Here is a 21,650-nt window from a genome sequence, read left to right as displayed (position 1 = left end):
GTGTGTCTCTCATGAAAATAAATAAATAAATAAATAAATAAATAAATAAATAAATAAATAAAATCTTTAAAAAAAAAAGGAATAATAAATGGGAACCCTTGAGTGACCTAAGGCCCAGAAATATTAAGCAGCTTGCTAGTAACTTAACACATCACTAATAAATGACAGGGACAGACTGTGAACCCAGCCAACTTAACTTGAGAGCCATTTATTTATTTATTCATTTAATAAATGTGTTCTGAATGTCTCTCATGTATGGGACACTGTTCTAGGCACTTCAGACATGTTGTTCATGTTGTTCACAGTGAACAAAACAATGATCCCTCATAGGCTCATGGTGCTTACATTCTAGCATGGAAGACAGACTGCACATGAGCTTACAAGTAAGTCAATTATTTAGTTTGTCAGAAGGTGTTAAATGTCACACACACACAAAAGGAAAAGATAGAGCAAGATATTGGGGATCAGGAGTCCTAGTGGTTTGAGGTGAGGTTTGCAATTTAAAGTAGGGTGATCACGGTGGGCTTCATGGAGGCAGCAAGACTTGAGCAAAGACTTAGAAGCAAAGAAGAAAAGGAAGGAGCCCTGTGGATTTTCCAGGAGGAGGAGTAGCACAGGCAGGAACATAGGCAAAACAATTTTGGCTGTGAGAATTAATGAAGAGTCAGAGGGGAATAAAGGTGGACATGAGGAGGACCCTCTGGAGGGACACACCTATATGAAATGTTCTTTGGAGCTCACAGAGGCTGAGAGATGAAGGATGAGGGCCAGCCATGTGAAGAATGGGGGGACAAGTAATGTGTTTCAGAAGGATGTTGCGTTTTTCAGACCCCAAAATATCCTGGCAACCCTTGGGTGTGGCAAGTGCATCAGTCAGGGTTCTCCAAAGAAACAGAACCACTGTATATATGGGGTGTGTGTGTGCGTGTGTACAGAACACAACCACACATATATGGATCTTGCTATATTTTTGTATAAACATATATGTTCATATATTTCTTATTATAGGAATGGGCTCACACAATTATGAAAGCTAAGAAGCCCCACAGTCTGGCCTCTGAAAGCTGGAGAACCAGGAAAGCTGAGGTATAATTCAGTCTGAGTCTGGAAGGCTGAGAACCAGGAACACCGATGTCTGAGGCCAGGAGAAGGTGGGTGTCTCCCCTTAGGCAGAGAGCAAATTCGCCTTCTCCCTGCTTTTTTGCTCTATTGGTGCCCGGAGCAGATCAGATGATGCCCCTCCACACTGATGAGAGCAATCTTCTTCACTCGCTCTTCCAATTCAAAGACTAATCTCTTGGGGATCCCTGGGTGGCTCAGCGGTTGAGCGCTGCCTTCAGCCCAGGGCATGATCCTGGGGGTCCTGGGATCGAGTCCCCCGTTAGGCTCCCTGCATGGAGCCTGCTTCTCCCTCTACCTGTGTCTCATTCTCTCTCCCTCTCTCTCTCTTTCTCTGTCTCTCATGAATAAATAAATAAAATCTTAAAAAAAAAAAAACAAATACTAATCTCTTCTGGAAACATCCTCATAGACACACTTAGAAATAATATTTTACAGCTGTCTCTACATGTCTTAGCCCAGTCAAGTTCACATATAAAATTACCCATCACAGGGAGAGGTGCGGGGAGATGGCTCTCCCCTCTCTGATGCCTCAATCCCAAGGAAGTCTAAGAGGCTCGAGGGGCAGAGAGGGGGATAGCTCTGGCTGAGTGTGTTGGCATGCACGCTTCACTGGGCACGGAAAGTCCTAGATACTGAGGCCTTGAGGGCTACAGGCAATGCCAGACCCCGACGTGGAGCCAGAGTAGCCTTAGGAAAAATGAAAACAAACAGGAAATAAACTGCAATGCTAGAGTTGGTGAGCTCCGTCACCTGAAACCGCATGAAGCCAATGTTGAGAACCAACGTGGACGTCACATTATAAATACCTTCATAGGACAGCCCAGGTGGCTCAGCGGTTTAGCGCCACCTTCAGTCCAGGGCCTGATTCTGGCGACCTGGGATCGAGTCCCACATCGGCTCTCTGCATGGAGCCTGCTTCTCCCTCTGCCTGTATCTCTCTCTCTCTCTCTCTCTCTCTCTGTGTGTGTGTCTCATGAATAAATAAATGAAATGTTTTATAAATAAATAAATAAATAAATAAATAAATAAATAAATAAATACCTTCATAGATCACACCGTAGCATCTCCCAAGACTCTAGGTTCTCCTCTTCTGTTTTTCTCTTCTTTCACCACTACTGAAGCTTAGACTCACAGACCCACACACCTGGGACCTGCCTGCAAAACCTGGAGGAACCAGCTAGCTCCACCCCCTCAGATGAGGCCATTTGGAGGCCCCTGGGGTCACTCATCTTTGGGGGAGGGAGGGTTTCCACCTAACATCTGATAGTGCTTGTCCAGCTCTGATTTAGAGCAGAGGCTCGCTCTGCATGGGGGACATTTGGAGCAGTGCTCAGTTTCTGCTCCAGAGTCTCAGTCCTCAAAACCAAAGTGTGAAAGCTCACCAGACCTGCCTTCCTTGGGAGGCAGCCGAGGGATCACCTCTGCAGAGGGAGGGATGTAGGTCCCCAAGGGGGTGTCTCCTTGAAAGAGATTGAAGCTAAGGTGAAAGATGTGATAAGAACCCTTTGGGAGGGCTTATGGGGGAACTTCCATTCTTGGGGAGGGCAGCGGTGCTCCCCTCTGACCTCTGCCTTTCTAACATTTTATTGTGGGGATTGTGGAATTTTTTTTCTTTTCTCCTTCCTTCCTTCCTTCCTTCCTTCCTTCCTTCCTTCCTTCCTTCCTTCCTTCCTTCCTTCCATTATTCTCTTTTTTTAAAACTCTGTCTCCAGGAAGGCCTGAGTGGCTCAGTTGATTCAGTATGTGTCTGCCTTCAGCTCAAGTCATGATCTTGTGGTCTCAGGATCCCGGTCCCTTCTCAGTCAGCGAGTCTGCTGGTCCCTCTCACTGTGTCTCCCCCCCAACCCCCCATCACCACCAAGTTGTATTCTGTCTCTTAAATAAATACATCAGATCTTTAAAAAAAATAAAACTAAGACTTTGTCTCTAGATAAGCCTTGTCCCTGTGAAACCCAGTACAACTATGTGAAAGGCACTTGCACCATGAGTGGGCAGAGCAAGGCCTCCCCATTGGGAGTCACCAGGTGATTGTCCAAAATGCCACCTATTAGCAATTCTTTCTTCTACTTTGATAGCCCTTAGCCAGGTATCTAAGGCTTCCCTTTGCTCCTCTGTTTCCTGGGGATTAGGTGTGTTCCTTTGCTGAACCAGGACGGTGCGGCTCAAAGGAAGGATATGAACTGTTTGGGGTCCAGCTTCTGGTGGCTTCGGGCTATGTCACTCCCATCTCTCTCTGTGGTCACAGTGCCTCCTCTTCTGTCTATTCTCTGTGTGTCCTATAAGGACATTTGTCATTGCATTTAGGGCCCAATACAGGATGATCTCATCTCAAGACCTTTAATTTAATGACATCCACAAAGACTCTTTTTTTCCCAATAAGGTAATAGTTACAGGTTCTGGGATTTGACAGGAATATCTCTTGGGGGCCATTTCTTTCTTTTTTTTAAGACTTGATTTATTTATTCATGAGAGGCACAGAAAAAGAGGCTGAGACACAGGTAGAGGGAGAAGCAGGCTCCCTGCGGGGAGCCCGATGGGAGACCCGATCCCAGGACCCGGGATCATGACCTGAGCGGAAGGCAGATGCTCAACCACTGAGCCCCCCAAGTGTCCCGGGGGTCATTTCTTCAGCCTACCACAGGCACAAGGGACTCAACAGAAGGAAAAGTTAAAAGGAGAGCTGCTTCCCTTTGAAGCTGGGATGCAGCCATCTAGTACCACCCCCTCCCCCCAAGACTCCCACCTGTCACCCCAGCCCGGTCCTTTAGGCTTCCCGAGCCCGCCCCTCCCAAATCCAGTTTGCAAGGCCCTTTCATTGGAGTTATGAGTCTTGCCCCATTTCACGAAGGATGAGGGGATGGGGTCCTAGAGCAGCAGGGTGCTCGGCACCCCACTTGGATGAGTCTGGCGCCCCAGAATCCTACTATAAAAGGAGATCAGAGGCAGGGAAGGCTGGGACACAAGCAACGCGGCTTTCCGACAGGGGAAGCGCGCACCTTCTGCGGGGACGACTGCGGCGGCGGACGCGCCCCCCGCGGGGCGCACGGCCGCGCGCTCAGGGCCGAGCGGGGAGGGCGTCCCCTGCGCGCGCAGCGGCTGGCGGCCCCCGGAGGGGAGTCGGGGAGCACGCGCGCAGCCGGCGGTGCTCGCGGCAGCAGGGTGGGGCGGGGTGCGGCGGGGCGCGGCGGGGCGAGGACGGGGACCGCTGCCGCAATGCGCGCCTCCGCCTCGGCCCGGGCGCCCAGATGGAGAGAGGGGGCGCCGTGCGCGAGCCGGCTGTGCCTGCGCGCCCGCGCCCGGGGCTATAAAAGCCTCGCCACCTGCTGCCACTAGTGCATCCAGTTGCCCGGAGCAGCCAATTCACCTCCTCCAGCGGCGCCTCCTCTGGACATGGACCCTGAGACCTGCCCTTGCCCTACTGGTGAGCCCCCGCCCCAGCCCGCCGCACAGCGCGCCCCTCACTTGCAAAGAATCCCACACCCTGCGGACCCGCCCAAGGACATTTGGGGGAAGGGACCCTCCATATCTGCCATTCTTAACCTCATGGAAGGGTGGACGTGGCTATATCCCAGAGGGCACTGAGATTCGGCACCCCGTCTCCTCCTTTAGGCCTGGCTGCACCTCAGCCTTAGCACATTAACCCTTCCTGTGGCGTCCCCCCTCTAGGTGGTTCCTGTACCTGCGATGGCTCCTGCAAGTGTGAGGGATGCAAATGCACCTCCTGCAAGAAGAGTGAGTGTGGGGACCCCCCCCTTCCCTGCCCCCTCTGCTCCCTGAAGTCAGCATCTGTCTACCCAAGATGGAGAGACCCAGAGGTCCCCTATTACATTCTTCTGACTCTTACTGGGACAGAACCACCCGAGGGGCCATAAAATACAGTCCCCCAGGCCCCACCCCCAGTAATTGGTCCAGTAGGTCTGGGGCAAGATGTTTTTGTAAATTCCCAGATGCTAATGGGCAGCTTGGTCTAAACTCTCACCTCAAAACCTGAGTGCCTGCGGAAGCCAGTGGCGAGGCTGGGGGCTAGCTCTGGAGTTCTGGTCCCTTGGTCCCTCTCAGGCCTTTGAGGGCCTCAACTTGACCTTCCCGAGTCTCCACAAAAGCAATATAATATGCTTAGAGAGCAGGACTTGGGAGCAAGGTTTCCTTCCTCCCTGGTGTGTAAGACTAGCCATAGATCCTCCCACAGATCTCTTGGAACCCCTATACCTGTACCATCTCTGCTCCTCCAAGTTTATCCTTCAAGTCCCTTTTCAAGGCCATTTACCCTGTGATGCTTTCTCCGTAAGGGCCAGCACTACCCACCATCCCTGGGGCTCCCCTGCACCCACCAACAGGGCTGTGGGCTACTACTGGGTACTCCTGTCCCATGGTAGCCCAGCATGCAGCTGATACACCATAGATGCTGAGTCACACCAGGGGTGAGGCTAGGAAAAGGGCAGAGACTAGACCCCTAGCACCCCTCCTTTCCCCCCTCCCTTTTGATGGAGATAGATGCAGGGAGAGGCCATCAGACTTGTCGCTCCCTATTTTATCTGCAGGCTGCTGCTCCTGCTGCCCTGCAGAATGTGAGAAATGCGCCAAGGATTGTGTGTGCAAAGGCGGAGAAGGGACAGAAGCTGAGGCCGAGAAGTGTAGCTGCTGCCAGTGAGGACATGCGCCTCCCTATGAACCAGGTGTGAAGAGTGCCGGGTGGCACTCTCCTGTGCTGAGGCTTGTCTGTGTGTCCCCTTCCTCTGCCAGCCCCTGGCAAGTGACAATAAATCCTATGAATGGCATAAGCCAAGGATTGGTCTCTTCTTAAAGGGGAAAGATGGAGGTAGGGGGAGTCTAAGGGAACTGCCTAGTTGAAGAGTGAAATCCTGAGACACAGCCACTGTTCTATTTGGGGCTGGGATGGAGCTCTGGAGGCGGAGTACATTTCCCCCACCTTTAGATGGCTCTTGAGCCTCCTGCTAAGTCAAGCCCAATTCTGAAGACAGAGGAGAGACCTGACCCATATGTTTGTCTTCTGCTCCCACCTCTCAACCTCACATTCTTCATCTGTACAATGGGATTGGATGGGGCGGGGGCGGGGGGGTAGTTAAAACCAGGCCCAGTCACAAAGTCCTGTGATTCCTGGAATGTTCTAGTTGCTCCTGCAAAGCTGCCTGTTGTCAGAGCCATCGGAGGAGAGAGTCCAGGAGGCCCAGGGCCTGTCTTGGCAAACTGTCAGCTGCGTTTCCAAGGTCACTACCCTGAATAGCCTGTCTCCCCGAAACAGACTGTTCAGCTCCTTTCAAATCATCTCATTTGGCAGTTTGTCTCCAGCCCCTTTTTCTTCAAGGGCAAGTAGGGTAATAAGAGCTTTTATCCACTGCCATTGTGATCCAGTCCTTGGTGAAAGAGAACACTCAGATCTACCTGGGTTGGCTGGGAAGGGAGAAACAGAATTCCGGGAGACAAAAGTTTCCCAGCAAGAGGATACAATGCTGTAAACACATCCACTTTCCCCAAGTTAGTTTTTCAGTCCAGTACCTTCAAAAGTCCACCAGGATTTATCTTTAAGTCCTCGTAGGCTGAGTTTAGAAAAACAGAGCACAAGAAAAGCCAAACTCGTTTTGAAAAGGAACAACAAAAAGGGTTTGCTCTAACTGCTAGCATTACTTGTTCTAAAACTCTAGGAAGGAGTGTCAGCTCAGGAATAGATCTACTGGACAGAGAGGAGGGTCCAAAAACAGACACTCCCGGTGTAGCTGGGAGTAAGGGATGATCAAGTCAGTGGCAAAAGGATATATTAGTCAGTGAGAAGTATTGGAACAATTGGCTATCCTTTTGCATATCATGTAAAGAGTATTTTTCAAATGACTTAAAACACCTAGGAGTAAAATCAAAACGATAAAGAATTAGAAGGGGAAAATACGATGTTGATTACTCTGGGGTGGAGATGATTCTTTGAAATAAGATGTAAAAGACTGATACATTCGAGATTACCTTGTGCTAAGTCCCCTTAAGTACATTATCTTACTTGATCCTTAAACTCTAAAGGAATGGTGTGATTATTATGCCCATTTTACAGATGGGGCAGTAGAGCTGAGGGTCATCTACATGAGGTCTGTTAAAAGATAAACTGAGACATATGTGTTTATTTGAGCAAAAAATAATCCAAATCTCCAGTAGTCTCCAGTCTGGCAGATAGAAAGGAATTCCAAGGAACAGCACAAAATAAAAGACTCTTATGGGCAGGAGGGAACAGGATCAGTGAAATTATAACAGGCCAAAAAAGAAGAAGAAGAAAAAAAAAGGAGAAAAGAAATAGGTTCAGGTCATGATCTCAAGGTCATGATCTCAGGATCCCACTGCTTCCACCTTCCATAGAGCTAGAATGTGATAGAGTCAGAACCCAGGCTAACTGACTAAGATCAGCCCTTAAACTTCACCATGCTTGTTTTCTTGGGTCTGGCTTGCCTTGTGTTACAAAATGTATCAAAACAAACCTGACTCATCTCATACTCATTAGGATGATGTTTTTGTCTGTTGGAGCTACTATAACAAAATATTACAGACTTGAGTACCACATAAACAACAGAAATTTATTTCTTAAAATTCTGGACCTGAGAAGTCTAAGATCAGTGTGCCAACATGGCCGAGTGAAGGCCCTCTCTGGGTCAAACACTTCTCATTGCATCCTCACTTGGCAGAAGGGACTAGGGAGCTCTGTGGGGTCTCCTTTATAAGAGCACTAGTCCCATTCATGAGAGCTCCACCTCAGGACCCAAGCATCTTCCAAAGGCCCCAAGAAACACAAACACTCAGACCATAGCAGATGAGCATCATCAAAAAAACCAAAATAACAAGTGTTGGCAAGGATGTGGAGAAACTGGAATCCTTGTGCACTCCTGGTAGAAATGTACAATGGTGCAGCCACTATGGAAACAGTATGGCAGCTCTTCAAAAAATGAAAGATAGAATTCCCATATAACCCACCAATTCTACCTTTGGGTATAGACCCAAAAGTATTGAAAGCAGGGCCTCAAAGAGATATCTGTAAACCCATATTCATAGCAGTATTATTCATGATAGCCAAAAGGTGGAAGCAATGTAGATATCCATTGACAGATGAATGGGTAAACAAAATGTGGTAAATACATACAGTGAGATATTCATCCACTGAAAGGAAATTCTGATCTGTGCTACAACGTGAAGTTGTAAGCCAGTCACAAAAAAAAAGCAACACTTGGGTTGCCTTGTGGCTCAGTCAGTTAAGTGTCTGACTCAGGGTCATGATCTCAGGGGTCGTGAGATCAAGCACCGCCTTGAGCCCTGCTCAGTTCTTGGAGTCTGCTTGCCCTGTCACTCTGTTCCTCCCTCCACTCAAGCTCTTTCCCTCAAATAAATAAAAAATACTTTTAAAAAATACTAGAGGAAATTTTTTTTAAAGAGACAAAACTGTATGATTCCAATTATATGAGACACCTAGAGTAACCAAATACATAGAAAGTAGAATGGTGTTTACCAGGGGATGTGGAGGGAGGAATGGGAAGTTGTTTTAGAGGGTACAGAGCTTCATTTCTGCAAGATGAAAAGAACTCTGGAGATTGGTGGCATGATGATCTAAATGTACTTAACATTACTGAACTGTACACTTCAAAATGGTTAAGAGGGGCGCCTGGCTGGCTCAGTCTGAAAGCATGTCACTCTTGATCTCAGGGTGGTGAGTTCAAGCCCCACATTGGGTGGAGAGATCACTAAAAATATAAATAAACTTTTAAAAATAAAAATGTTTAAGGTGGTCAATTTTTATGTTCTGTACATTTTACCACAATTAAAAATAAAATAAACAGGGATCCCTGGGTGGCTCAGCGGTTTAGCACCTGCCTTCGGCCCTGGGCGTGATCCTGGAGTTCCAGGATCGAGTCCTGCATCGGGCTCCCTGCGTGGAGCCAACTTCTCCTTCTGCCTGTATCTCTGCTTCTCTTTCTCCCTCTGTGTGTCTCTCATGAATAAATAAATAAAATCTTTTTAAAAATAAAATAAAATAAACAAAGCTAGATGGCAATATAAGACAGTTGCTATATATGTGCACTATGGACTGAATACTATCCCCCTCAAATTCATATGCTGAAGCCTGAACCCACTATGTGACTATATTTGGAGAAAGGGCCAGTGAGGAGGTAATTAAGGTTGAACAAGATCATAGGGATGGGGCCTTGATATGGTAGGAATAGGATTAGTGTCCTCAGGTGAGACACCAGAGTTCTCTTTCAAGACAGTGGCTGCCTACAAACCAGGAAGAAGGCTCTCTTGGGAAATGAACCCTAGCTTCATCCTCATCTGGGATTCCCAGCCTCCATAACTGCAAGAAAGTAGATGTCTGTCGTTTAAACCACCCATGATATTTTGTCATGGCAACCTGAACTGTCGAATACAGTGTGTGTGTGAGTGTGTGTGTGTGTGTGTGTGTGTGTGTGTAGGAGAGACAGAAAGAGAGAAAACTAACATGTACAATATGTAATAGTTAATACAAATTAATAAGAAATGGAGAACATGGTCTAAAACTTTCCAAGGATATAAATAAGCAATTTATGGGAAAATGAAAGGCCAAAGAACAAATGAAATAATATTCAATCTCATTTTATCAAGGAAATGCAAATTAAATGTTTTGCTCACCGGTTTGGCAAAAGGGTGAAAGACTTATTTTTTTATTAATAGTGAAGTTAATATTATTTTAACCCCCTTTTTTATTTGTTAATACTACAACAATAGTGGTAGGGGAATGGTTCTGAACCCTCACCCTCTGCTGGAGGGAGTGTAAATTGGTACAGCCACTGTGGAGGGCATTTTAACAGTAGCTAGTCAAACTTAAAACGTGTATATCTTCAACCCAGGAAGTTCACTGTACCATCATCATATTACAGAAGCCTCAAAACAAGCTAAATATCCTTTAGTAGGGAAGTATAAAATTGGTCATAACAAATATCTAATAAAAAGGATGGTGTAAGGTTCTGGACTATGGAAAGACCACCATAACCTATCATTAAGTAAAAACAAACAAACAATAAAACAATTAAGAAAACCCAGAACCAAACATGTAAAACAGTACATATGGTACACTGCTAATTGCATAAAAAAGGAAAATTAAAACTTCACATATAGGGGCACAGGGGTGGCTCAGTCGGTTGAGTATCTGTCTGCCTTTGACTCAGGTCATGATCCCAGGGTCCTGGGATCGAGTCCCACATTGCGCTTTCTCCTCAAAAGGGAGTCTGCTTTTCTCTCTCTCCTTTCTCCTCTGCCCCTGACCCTCAGCTCATGCTCTCTCACTCTTGCTCTCTCGCTTTCTCATGTGCATGCTCTCTCTCTCAAATAAATTAATAAAATCTTTTTTAAAACTTCACATATCTATATCTATGTCTATATAGAGTGGGATTTTCCCAATCAAGGGGATCTTTTGCTTTACTCATATTAACCTTTTACAAAAAGACTGCATTCATTTCTGTTTGGCTAATTTTTATATATACAAGTGAATACCACAACTTACCTTTTTTTTCACTCAACAATCTGCCTTGGAGATATTTTACGTTAGGACATTAGGACATAGGATATTTTATGTTAGGACATAGATAGCTAATAACTGCTATAGAGTATATCATGGAATGATGACATAAAAGTTCATTTTAAAATTTTCTTACAGACTAATGGATGGATATTTAGGTGAATTCCACTTTTTTCCAATATGTAGACTGTCCCTCCTTCTTATGTACATTGTGTCAGTGAGTTTCTCTGACTTGTAGCTGATTATGTCAAATTATTGGAGTACAAGAAACAGCTCTTTTAATAGACCTTGCCAAAAGTCCTCTACTGGGTCTGTTCTAGTTTGCATTCCACCAGCAGTGTCTGAGAGTGTTCAGTGCTCCATTCCTTCATCCACCCCGGGTATTAACCTTGAATTTTTTTGTCAACCTAATGGATGAAAAAATGACATCTTATATTTTAAATTACACAGTAATTTGAACAGTAAGGTTGAGCATTCTTCCAATGGTTCCTTGGCTACTAGTTGCCATTTTCTGAGAACTACTGATTTATGTCCTTTGTCCTTTCTTCACTTCATTTGTCTGTTATGTTCTCATTGATTTGTAGAAGCTATTTTATATATGTTGGACATTGATCCTTTGTCTTTGATCTGTTTTTTCTTTTTCAGGAAGTTCTCAAAGGTTTAGGACTTCTGATGAAATTCAATTTTGTTTTTTAACACCTTTTTCAAGATGTAGTTTACATAAAATTCACTGATTGTAAGTGTATAATTCAATTACATTAACAAGTTTTTAGAGTTGTGCCATCACCACCACAATACAGCTTTAAAATATTTTCACCATCCAGAAGTTCTACTGTATCTATTTGTAGTTTACTCCTGCTCCCACCACCAACCCTAGGCAAACAATCACCTCCCTTTTGTCTCTATGAGTTTGCCTTTTATAGATATTTCATATGAATGGAATCATATGTATTCTTTTTATTTTTCACTTAGCATAATGTCTTTGAGATTCATGCCATGTATTGCCTGCCTAGAAATTCATTTTATTTGTTTGTTTATTTATTCTTTTACTTATTTATTTATTTTGCTGAATAGGTGTTTCAGTGTATGGATATACCAGAGTGTATTTATCCATTCATCAGTTGATGAACATTTGAGTTGTTTGTATTTTTTGGCTACTTCAAATAATAGCTATATTCAGAGATGGCTGTGAACATTTGTGCAGGAGTCTTTGTGTAGACATGTGGACATACGTTTTTATTTCTCTTGGTTAGATATTTAGGGGTGTAATTGCTGGGTCTTGTGGTAGCTCTGTGTTTACTTTTTGGAGAAATTGCCAAATTACTTCCCAAAGTGGCTGTACCATTTTACATTTCCGCTAGCAGTGTGCAGAGGTTACACATTTTCCACATCCTCACCAGCCCTCTTAGATGTTTGAATTTTTCACCCTACTATTCCTAATAGGTGTAAAGTGGTATCTCATTGCGGTCTCAATTTGTGTTTCTCTAATACAAATACAAAGATGTTCAGCATCTTTTCGTGTGCTTAATAGCCATTTGTGTATCTTCTTTGCTGGCATGTCAATTTAAATATTTTGCCCACTATAAAATGTCTTACGGTGGTAAGATATATCTAACATAAAATTTACCATTTTAACAATTTTTAAGTGTATAGCCTTGGATACATTCACATAGTTGTACAACCATTATCACCATCCATCTCCAGAACTTTTCCATCTTCCCAAACTAAACGCTGTTCCCATTAAACAAGAACTCCCCTTTCTTATCTCTCTCTAGCTTCTGAAAACCACCATTCTATTCTATGAATTTCACTACTCTAGGTGTCTCAAGTAAGTGGATTCATATAATATTTATTTGTCCTTTCATGTCTTATTTCATTTAGCGTAATATCTTTAAAGTTCATTCATGTTGTAACATTTGTCAGAATTTCATCCCTTTTTAAGGCTGAATAACTTTTCCATCGTAATTGTATACCACACTTTGTTTATACGTTCACCCAACAGTGGACATTTGGATTGTTTCCACTTTTTGGCTACTGTAAATAATGCAATGAACATGAGGGTGCATCTTCTCGATTTAGTGTTTTCATTTTCCTCTCATAAATACCCAGAAGTGGAATTGCTGGATTATATGGTAGTTTTATTTCTGAGTTTTTGTGGACCCTCCATACTGTTTTCCACAGTGGCTGTACCAGTTTACATTCCCACCAACAATGAACCAGGGTTCCCTTTTCTCCACATCCTCACCAACTCTCATTATTTTTCTTTTTTGATAATAGCCATTCTAACAGGTGTAAGGTGATACCTCATTGTGGTTTTGATTTGCATTTTCCTGATGATTATGGGATGGTGAGCATTTTTCCATGTACCTGTTGGCCATCTCTATGTCTTCTTTGGAGAAATGCGTCCTCTGACCATTCTTTAGTCTGATTGTTTGGATCTTAGCTATTGGGTTATATGAGTTGTATATATTTTGAATATTAACCCCTTATCAGATAAATGATTTGCAGACATTTTTTTCCATTTAGTAGGTTGCCTTTCTATTTTGCTGTGCAAAAGCTTTTTTTAGTTTAATGGAGTCCTATTTGTTTATTTTTGCTCTTATTGCCTTTGCTTTTGGTGTCAAATAAAAAATCATCAATAAGGCCGATGTCAAGGAGCTTTTTGCCCATGCTCTTTCTAGGAGTCTTATGGTTTCAAGCCTTATATTCAAATCTTTAATCCAGTTTGAGTTATTTTTTTGTGTATGGTGTGAGATAGTGGTCCAGATTCATTCTTTTGCATGTGACTGTCTAATTTTCCCAACACATTTATTGGAGAGACTGCCCTTTCCCTGCTGTATATTCTTGGCTCCTTTGCTATAAATTAATTGACCATATATATGTGGGCTTATTTCTGGACTTTCTATTCCCTTCCATTCATCTATTTGACTGGTTTTATGCCAATATCATACTGTTTTGATTACTACAGCTTTGTAATATAGTTTGGAATCAGAGAGCATGATGCTTTCTGGTGGAATTCTTCAGTTTTCCATTATTCAGCCTTTTAATGAATGATCTTTTCTCTCTTTCTGTGGGATTTTGAGCAGACACAGAAGAAACACATCTCCAGTGAGCTGCCATCCCAACCCAGCCCCTACTAACCATTTCCTCACAAAAATACTTATGAATGCCTAAAAATCACTGTGCTCTCTGAGGAGAGATGAAAAGAAATGGTCTCAGCCCTTCAAGGAACTTACAGACCAGTGGGGAGGGTAAAGCCATTGCAAGAATCCGGAGTGGAATCCTGGACGCCTCATTTTTTTAAAATTTAAATTTGATTAATTAACATAAATGTATGATTAGTTTCAGAGGTAGAAGTCAGTGATGCATCAGTCTTATATAACACCCAGTGCTTATTTCATCATGTGCCCTTATTAATTTTGGATGCTTTAGAAGCTGGAAGAAACAGACCACGGCACCCAGGCTTTCCTCATTTTAGAGTTTAGGAGGCTGAGGCCCAGGGAGGGTGAGGGGGTACAAGCAAAAACTCTGGTGGCTTTCAGAAGGGAGAGACTCCACTGTGTTGGGAGATGAAGGAAGACTCCTTAGAGAAGGCTTGTGAAACAGGTTTTTGGGATGGTAGGAGGGAGGAAACACGTGGAGTGCAGAGTGTCACATGTGTTTGGAGGAGGGGGTGGGATGCCCTGATACTGGGGTAGAAGTGCCAGGGGAGAGAAAAGGGAAGTGGAGGCCAGATTAGTAAGAAGGGAGTGATGCCAGAGAGTGTTTAGCTTCTCCCTGAATGCAAGCTTTCAAAGCTGACTCTCTCCACAACGCAGGTCTTGCCCTTTAAGGAGTCTCCTTATTGGCTTCTGGAAAGACTCAATTTTCTCCATTCCTCTGCATTATTAAGCACCCACCAGGAGCTGGGCACTGTGCCAGGTGCCAGAGCTAGCTCAGTGAGCACAGCAGACAGCCCACAGCCTAGCTGGGAGTCAAAGATTAAAAAAAAAAAAAAAAGTCACACACCACACTAGCTGCTGACAGTCTGCGTGGCAGAGGGCCTAAGTGCACAGGCTCTGGAGAAAGATGGCCTGGTTGGGCCCTTTACTAGCAAGTGGCTTTCAGCAATGTCACTCAGCCTCTCTGAGCCTTGGTTTCTCCCCCTGTAAAATGTGGATGATAACAGTCATCCACATGTGGGGGAAGGGTCAGAAGAATCAAGTGAGTTCACACACATAAAGTCCTGAGCACCTGGCTCAGGATCTGGAGTATGTAACCGTCAGCAGCTTTACAACTACTACCTGTCATTGTAATACATGCCACAGAGAGAGCAGACGTTTTGCAGATGACCGAGAGACTCCGATATTTTGGGTTCTGGGAAGGCTTTTCTGAGGAAGTGACCTTTAAGCTGAGACCCAACAAATGAAGGGGACAGGGGTGGAGAGAGCATTTTAGGCAAAGAAAAGAATCTGCATAAAGGGCAGAAAGCACTCCACTGCCTTCGCCTCCCAGGGTAGCCAGACTTTAAGATGGCCTCTGTGATGCCACATGCTACTTCTCATGCCCCTGTGTGTCCCCTCCCCTTGAGTGTGGCTGGGACCTAGAAACTTCTTCTCACAAATACAACACTACAAAAGCCACTGGATGTCACTCTATGTTAAAATGACCGTGATTTCCGTCTGACCACACTTTGCTATTGGCACTCTGTCTTGCTTGCTCACTGTCCTGTTGTGTGATGTTCTGGGGGAGGCCCATGTGGCCAGGAGCCAAGGGAGACCTCTGGCCAACAGATTGTGAGGAGCCAAGGCCTCAGCACAGTAGCCCCCAGGGACCTAAATCCTGCCAACAACCCCATGAGGGAGCTTGGAAGCCAATCCTGTCCCAGTTCACTCTTATGTTGACTGTGGCCCTGCCTGACACCCCACTTACTGTCCATGAGAGAACCTGAGACTGAGTGCTTAGCTGAACCTTGCCTGCATTCCTGACCCACGGAAACTACGACATTAACGTGTGCTATCGTAGCTGCTAAATTTGTTTTACAGTATTAGATAACTAAGATACCTCCGAAAGGAAGGCAGGGTCAGTAAAAAGAGAAGGAAGATCTAAGATCACATGAATGACACCTGTGACAGGGACTGTGGAATTCTAGGATCCCTGGGAAGAGGGACCTAACTTCTTTCCATCCCCCTATCTCCTGCTAGAATCACCAGCCTCTGTTTCTATTGCTATGGTGACAGGAAACTATCTGCCAATCTGGTCCTTTTCAGTCATGGCCAGCTCTAATTGCAAGGAAGGCCTTTCTCGGGATGCCTGGGTGGCTCAGCAGTTGGGTGCCTGCCTTCGGCCCAGGGCCTGATCCTGGAGTCCGGGGATCAAGTCCCACATCGGGCTCCCTGCATGGAACCTGCTTCTCCCTCTGTCTGTGTCTCTGCCTCTCTCTGTGTGTCCCTCATGAATAAATAAATAAAATCTTTAAAAAAAAAAAAAAAAGGTCTTTCCCATCTGGAGCAGAACCTTTATCTATGCAGCCCCATCCTTGCCCAGGGTCTGCCCTTGGGACCACAGAGGACAAGCCTATTGTTTTCTTTTCAGCATGGCATACACACATAAGTGTGGAGTCAGAAAGTCCTGTGTTCAAATCCGAGTGCTGCTGTTTATAGCTGTGACCCTGAGCAGGCCATAAAACTCTAGGGTCTCATCTATAAAAGTTTATCTCACTTAGATTTCGATGAGCTATGCTGAGGTCTAAGTGAGATAAACTCTGGATGTTCTCAGCATCAGGCCTGGTGCATAACAGGTGCTCAGTATTATTCCCCATGGGGCACCTGGGCGGCTCAGTTGGTTAAGCGTCCAACTCTTAATTTTGTCTCAGGTCATGATCTCAGGGGCATGAGATAGCCCCAAGTTGGGTTCCGCACTGAGTGTAGAGCCTACTTAAATTAAGATTCTCTGTCTCCCTCTCCCTCTACTCCCTGCTCATGTGCTCTTACTCTCTCTTTCTCTCTCTCTCTCAAAAAAAAAAATCTATATCTATCTATCTATCTATCTATCTATCTATCTATCTATCTATATATATATATCTTCAAGTGTGTATATATATACAATTGGATATATACTATTATACATAATATATATTAATGTTAATAATATTATACATACACATATATTATTCTATATTACATTACGTATATTATTCTCCACAACTACTCTGGCAGATTAGAGATGCCTGCAAAGCCACTCATTCCTCCCGGCAATACATGAGGCCTTCATCCTTAACCCTTGAATCTGGGCAGCAGGATCTGTGACTGCTTGACAAGCAGAATGTGGTGAAACTGTCATGTGCTGGTTTCGGGGCCCAGGATTTGAGACATGCAGCTACCATGCCTGCCTCTTGGTCCCCATGCCTTTGGATCACTGAGATGAATGGAAGGAGCCTAACTGCCCTGAGGCTATTGTGCTGAAGATGTCACATGTGGGAGTTCTGGTCAATAGCTCTGGTCAATACCTCCCGGTGAGTTCAGCCCTCCAGCCTCTCCTGCCAGGTGCCAGATATGTGAGTGAAGCTGTCTTAGTTCTTCCAGACCAGCCCATTCACCATCTGAATGCCACCAAGTGGCCTTAGTCAATGATGCAGGGAACAAAAGAATTACCCAAACGAACCCTGTTGGAATTCCTGACCCCCCCAAACCAGAGACAATAAAATGGTAGTGTTTGAGCTACTAAACTTTGGGTCATCTGTCACACAGCTGTAGATAATCAGAGCAACCACTGTCCAAATATCTGAAGGTAACTTTTCTTCCAGAATGAACCTGTCTACCTCTCTCTCTCAACTGTCATTCACGAGATGGCTTTTGAGTCTTAGGACCATGTGATCAACCATCTCCTGGACAGCTGAAGCCTGACAGCAAACACAAGCCTCAGGATGGTCTGGCCAACACTGCCAGTTAGGACTTCATCCATAATGATTTCACAAAAAGGGAAACAATTGACTCACAGTGGCTTCAGGGATGGCTGGGTCCAGGTGCTCCAGTGAGGTTAGTCTCCATTTCCTTTGTCATGGCTTTGTTTTCAGGCTCTTCTCCTGGAGACAAAAGGCTTTAGAAACTCAGCTTCACTCCTCCCAGGTTCAAGTGTAGATGGAAAAGGAATTTCATTTTCCCAGCATTCCCAGCAAGTTTCAGTGATTTTCTTTGGTTTGTGGCTAGGTGAACAAATCAGAGCCCATCCCCATGGCCAGGGAGGCGGAATGGCCTGGGATCCCATCCTGGATGGTGGAGAACTAAACCATATGGACCAAGAGTGGGGAGGGGAGATTCTACAAAGGAGAACTAAGGGTACTGCCACAGGGGAAGGATAAGTGGACGGCTGGGCAGCAGAACTATAAACATCCACCTCTATGGTTAAAAGGGGAGTGAAAATTCACCTCCTTCATTCTAGATGGCATACTTCTATTAATGCAAGCTAGGGCCACATCATTGCCTCACACTAATGATTCCCATCAGATTATCGCAGGGTTATTTTTCCTCATTTAATGCTGCTTGGCTTCATCTCCCTCACCCTCTACCATGCCAGGGATACAGACATTGGACCTCCTTCCTCTCCAGCTCTCTCCCCAGCCCAGTGAGGCTTTCAGGGGCATGAGCAAGATTAGGGCCAGGTCCCCCTTTGCTGATTGGTCATCCCTCCCCTCAATGAATCAGAATGACTCAAGGCAGACAGCTAAGGCCTGGAAGCAAATTTCACTAACATGGACAGCCCAAACCCAAGGCTAGATTCAAGACTTTTGGGGCAAAAACAAGCCCTATTGTCTCTTCATAGATTTGGATTGTTTCCCCTGAGGACACCAGTGACCACCTGATTAGAAGCCAGGACTTTTGTATATAATATGTATGTATATGTAAATAATAACAACAAAATCTGTCCACTGCCCCAAGAGCAGACCGTCAGTGCTCTAGTCCACAGGGCTGTCAGACACAGTGAGACTTCTGAGACCCTGGCTCTAAAATCAGAGAGAGGGCAGCCTGGGTGGCTCAGCGGTTTACCACGGCCTTCAGCCCAGGGTGTGATCCTGGCGATCTGGGATCGAGTCCCACATCAGGCTCCCTGCATGGAGCCTGCTTCTCCCTCTGCCCATGTCTCTGCCTCTCTCTGTTTCTCATGAATAAATAAATAAAATCTTTAAAAATAAAATAAAATCAGAGAGAGTTTGCATGTGACCCTCAAGTTCTAGTACAATTGGATCATTTGACAGGATAAGTAAACTGAGGCTCAGAGGAGTCCTGGCATGCAACTGCCCCCAGGTCACTCAGCAAGTGAGTGGCAGTGACATTAGAATTTAGTCTCCCTTGGCACCTGGGTGGCTCAGTGGTTGAGTGTCTGCCTTCGGCTCAGGTCGTGATCCCAGGGTCCTGGGATTGTCCCACATCGGGCTCCCTGCAGGGAGCCTGGTTCTCCCTCTGTCTGTGTCTCTTCCTCTCTCTGTGTGTCTCTCATGAATAAATAAATCTTTTAAAAAAAGGAAGTTAGTCCCCGTGATGGCTCCACTCTCCGGCCCTGCTTGGTGTTTTTATTGGAGTGAGCACACCAGTCCCAGGGCAGCAAAAAGGAGTTTTTTTTACTTTCATTTTGTAATCGGCCTTAATGTATGGTGGGGGCTAGGGAGGGAGGGGACATTAAGGGGATTACCCCCATTAATTCATCTGACAGATACTTATTAGTACCCACTGCAGATTTGGCCCTGTGCCCAGGGCCAGAGCCACATTTTGGGAGCAATGACCGTTCTTGTTTTCAGCGGCAGGCTGGAATGGGGAGGGACAGACATCAATCCAAGAATCACCAAGTTCCGACATATTACAGACATGGAAAGTGCCAGGAAGGAAAAGGACAGGATGTTTACTGGTATCCTGACTGAGCATGGGATTCAGGACGGTTCCGAGGAAGTGACGTTTGAGCTGAGCTATGAAGACAAGTCCACAGGACCTTACAGTAAATGCTACAAGAACAGCCTGTCCTTGCCCGCCTCCTCACTAAACTCCCTGCTGCAGCAACCGGCATTCCCTCAGCTGCCAGGAAGCTTCCAGTAACCAGAGGTTGCTGACTCCTCTGATGACACACTCTGGGCATTCTGAGGATGATGATCTAAGATACGTTACCCATCAGCCAGACACACATGAGCAGGGAAGCAGGATTCCTCGGATTGGAATTTGGACGCTACTTCCATTCTTCTCCTCAGCTACACCAGGGAAGAAAGTTCTTGTGGGGTTTTCCCTTCCAAATGTCCCATGGTGATGCCAACTTTCTAACTGGCTACTTCTTCTGCAGGCTGGAACACAACTCCTCCCCACTCCTCTGCCTGGCAAAGACCTTCTCACCTTCCTTACCTCGATGGACCAGCCCTCTGCCAGCCTGGACTGACTTTCCTCCCCTCTGCTCCCTCTGCCCCTGAATGCAACCTCCATCCTAGCCATCACCCTGTGTGACCTTTCTCTATGCACCTGTGGGGCCACCCCTTTAACTCTTGAGTTTCCTGAGCACCAGGCTTGTAGTTTCTTGATCTTTACTCTTTCCTATTGGTGATATCTACCCTAAGATGATCTTCCCTTAGCATCTGCTGGAGACTGATTTGAATCACTGGGCTCTGCTATGCACTAGCTCTGTGACGTTGGGCAAGCAACTTATTTCTCTGGGCCTCCATTTCTTCCTCTTTAAAATAAGACTAAGGGATAGTCCTTACCTCACAGGGTTGTGTTTATTTTTTTAAGATTATTTATTTATGTGCAGCCTGGGTGGCTCAGTGGTTTAGTGCTGCCTTTGGCCCAGGGCGTGATCCTGGAGACCCGGGATTGAGTCCCACAACGGGCTCCCTGCATGGAGCCTGCTTCTCCCTCTGCCTGTGTCTCTGCCTCTCTTTCTCTTTGTCTCTCATGAATAATCTTTTTTAAAAGATTATTTATTTATTTATTTATTTATTTATTTATTTATTTATTTATTTATTCATGAGATACACACACACACAGAGAGAGAGAGAGGCAGAGACACAGGCAGAGGGAGAAGCAGGCCTCCTCTCCCCCTGCCTTGGGAGTCCTATGCCTAGACAGGACGTGATCCCAAGACCCGAGATCACCACCTAAGACAAAGGCAGACTCAACCACTGAGCCACCCAGGTGCCCCCAGGGTTGTGTTTAAAAACAAAATTCCACTGAGTCCATCTGAAGATCCAATTGGCTTTGTTAAGGATTCATTAATCGGGCAGCATTTCATCTTGCAAGTGGAGGGGAACTCTGAGGCAACTCTGTACAAAATGGAAAGTTTTTATAGGAAAGAGAGTGGGGCAAGAATGTTTTGAGCAAAGGAAAGGAAAAGATTGTTTTAGTCCCTGAGGTAGAAGGGCGGGGGGGGGGGGGGGGGGGGGGGGTCTCATTAGGTGGATTACTTCCCTGGGGAACTAGAAAGGACCCCGGGATAGATGGCCTGGTGAGCGTGAGCGCTGACCAGAATATTCCTGATTGACCCTTAGGGCTCACATTTCTGGGAGAGGCTGAAACTGCAGTTAGGTTAGGTATTGAGCCCGCTTTGGGGACTTGGCCTAAGTGACACCATTTCAACACTCGTTAGGGGAATGACTGAGAGTCAGCTGATGCCGTGCTTGCTACGGTCTCTGTCGCGTAAGAAAGCACTCGGTGTACACCGGATCCACACGTCCGTAACCGTCCCCCGGGCTCACTGCGTGTCACTTACCAAGCCTTGCCAGGCACTGAGGTTTTGGTAATCTGCGTGCACTTCCAACGGATCTTTCTGTCCGAGCAGGGTCCCCGAAACCCGTCCCCCGCCCCCACCCCAGCTTTCCAGCCCGTCCCCAGCCAACTAGAGTTCAAGCACAGGTCAGGGGGGCGCCAGGTGTGCACGCAGACGAAGGGGGGCAGGGGGCTGGGCCCGCGGCGGCCGCCGTCTGCACCCGGCCCTCCCTCGTGCGCCGTGGCCCGGGGCGCCCGGGGGCGGCTTCCCGGCACCT

At 45.8% G+C, this 21,650-nt stretch overlaps 1 protein-coding gene and 1 long non-coding RNA gene across 2 annotated transcripts; one reads left to right on the top strand and one right to left on the bottom strand.

Moving 5' to 3' along the window:
* The first annotated feature begins 353 nt into the window (after positions 1 to 353).
* On the top strand, positions 354 to 5,903 carry MT-III (transcription initiation factor TFIID subunit 4). The gene is made up of 4 exons (XM_038529587.1): positions 354 to 383; positions 4,106 to 4,543; positions 4,789 to 4,854; positions 5,664 to 5,903. Exons 1-4 carry the CDS (start codon positions 354 to 356, stop codon positions 5,802 to 5,804), a joined length of 675 nt encoding a protein of 224 aa, XP_038385515.1. The 3' UTR covers positions 5,805 to 5,903.
* Positions 5,904 to 10,459: 4,556 nt separating this feature from the next.
* On the bottom strand, positions 10,460 to 21,599 carry LOC111092758. The gene is made up of 3 exons (XR_005355720.1): positions 21,377 to 21,599; positions 17,634 to 17,720; positions 10,460 to 11,064 (listed from the first exon to the last, which is right to left on the bottom strand). It is a non-coding gene; the product is annotated as an uncharacterized LOC111092758 (long non-coding RNA).
* Between the last annotated feature and the right edge of the window lie 51 nt (positions 21,600 to 21,650).

The sequence above is a fragment of the Canis lupus genome, chromosome 2, assembly GCF_011100685.1.
Source record: "Canis lupus familiaris isolate Mischka breed German Shepherd chromosome 2, alternate assembly UU_Cfam_GSD_1.0, whole genome shotgun sequence".
Taxonomy (NCBI): domain Eukaryota; kingdom Metazoa; phylum Chordata; class Mammalia; order Carnivora; family Canidae; genus Canis; species Canis lupus.
The sequence above is the reverse complement of the archived record's forward strand: the minus strand, read 5'-3'. Positions and strand labels throughout refer to the sequence as shown.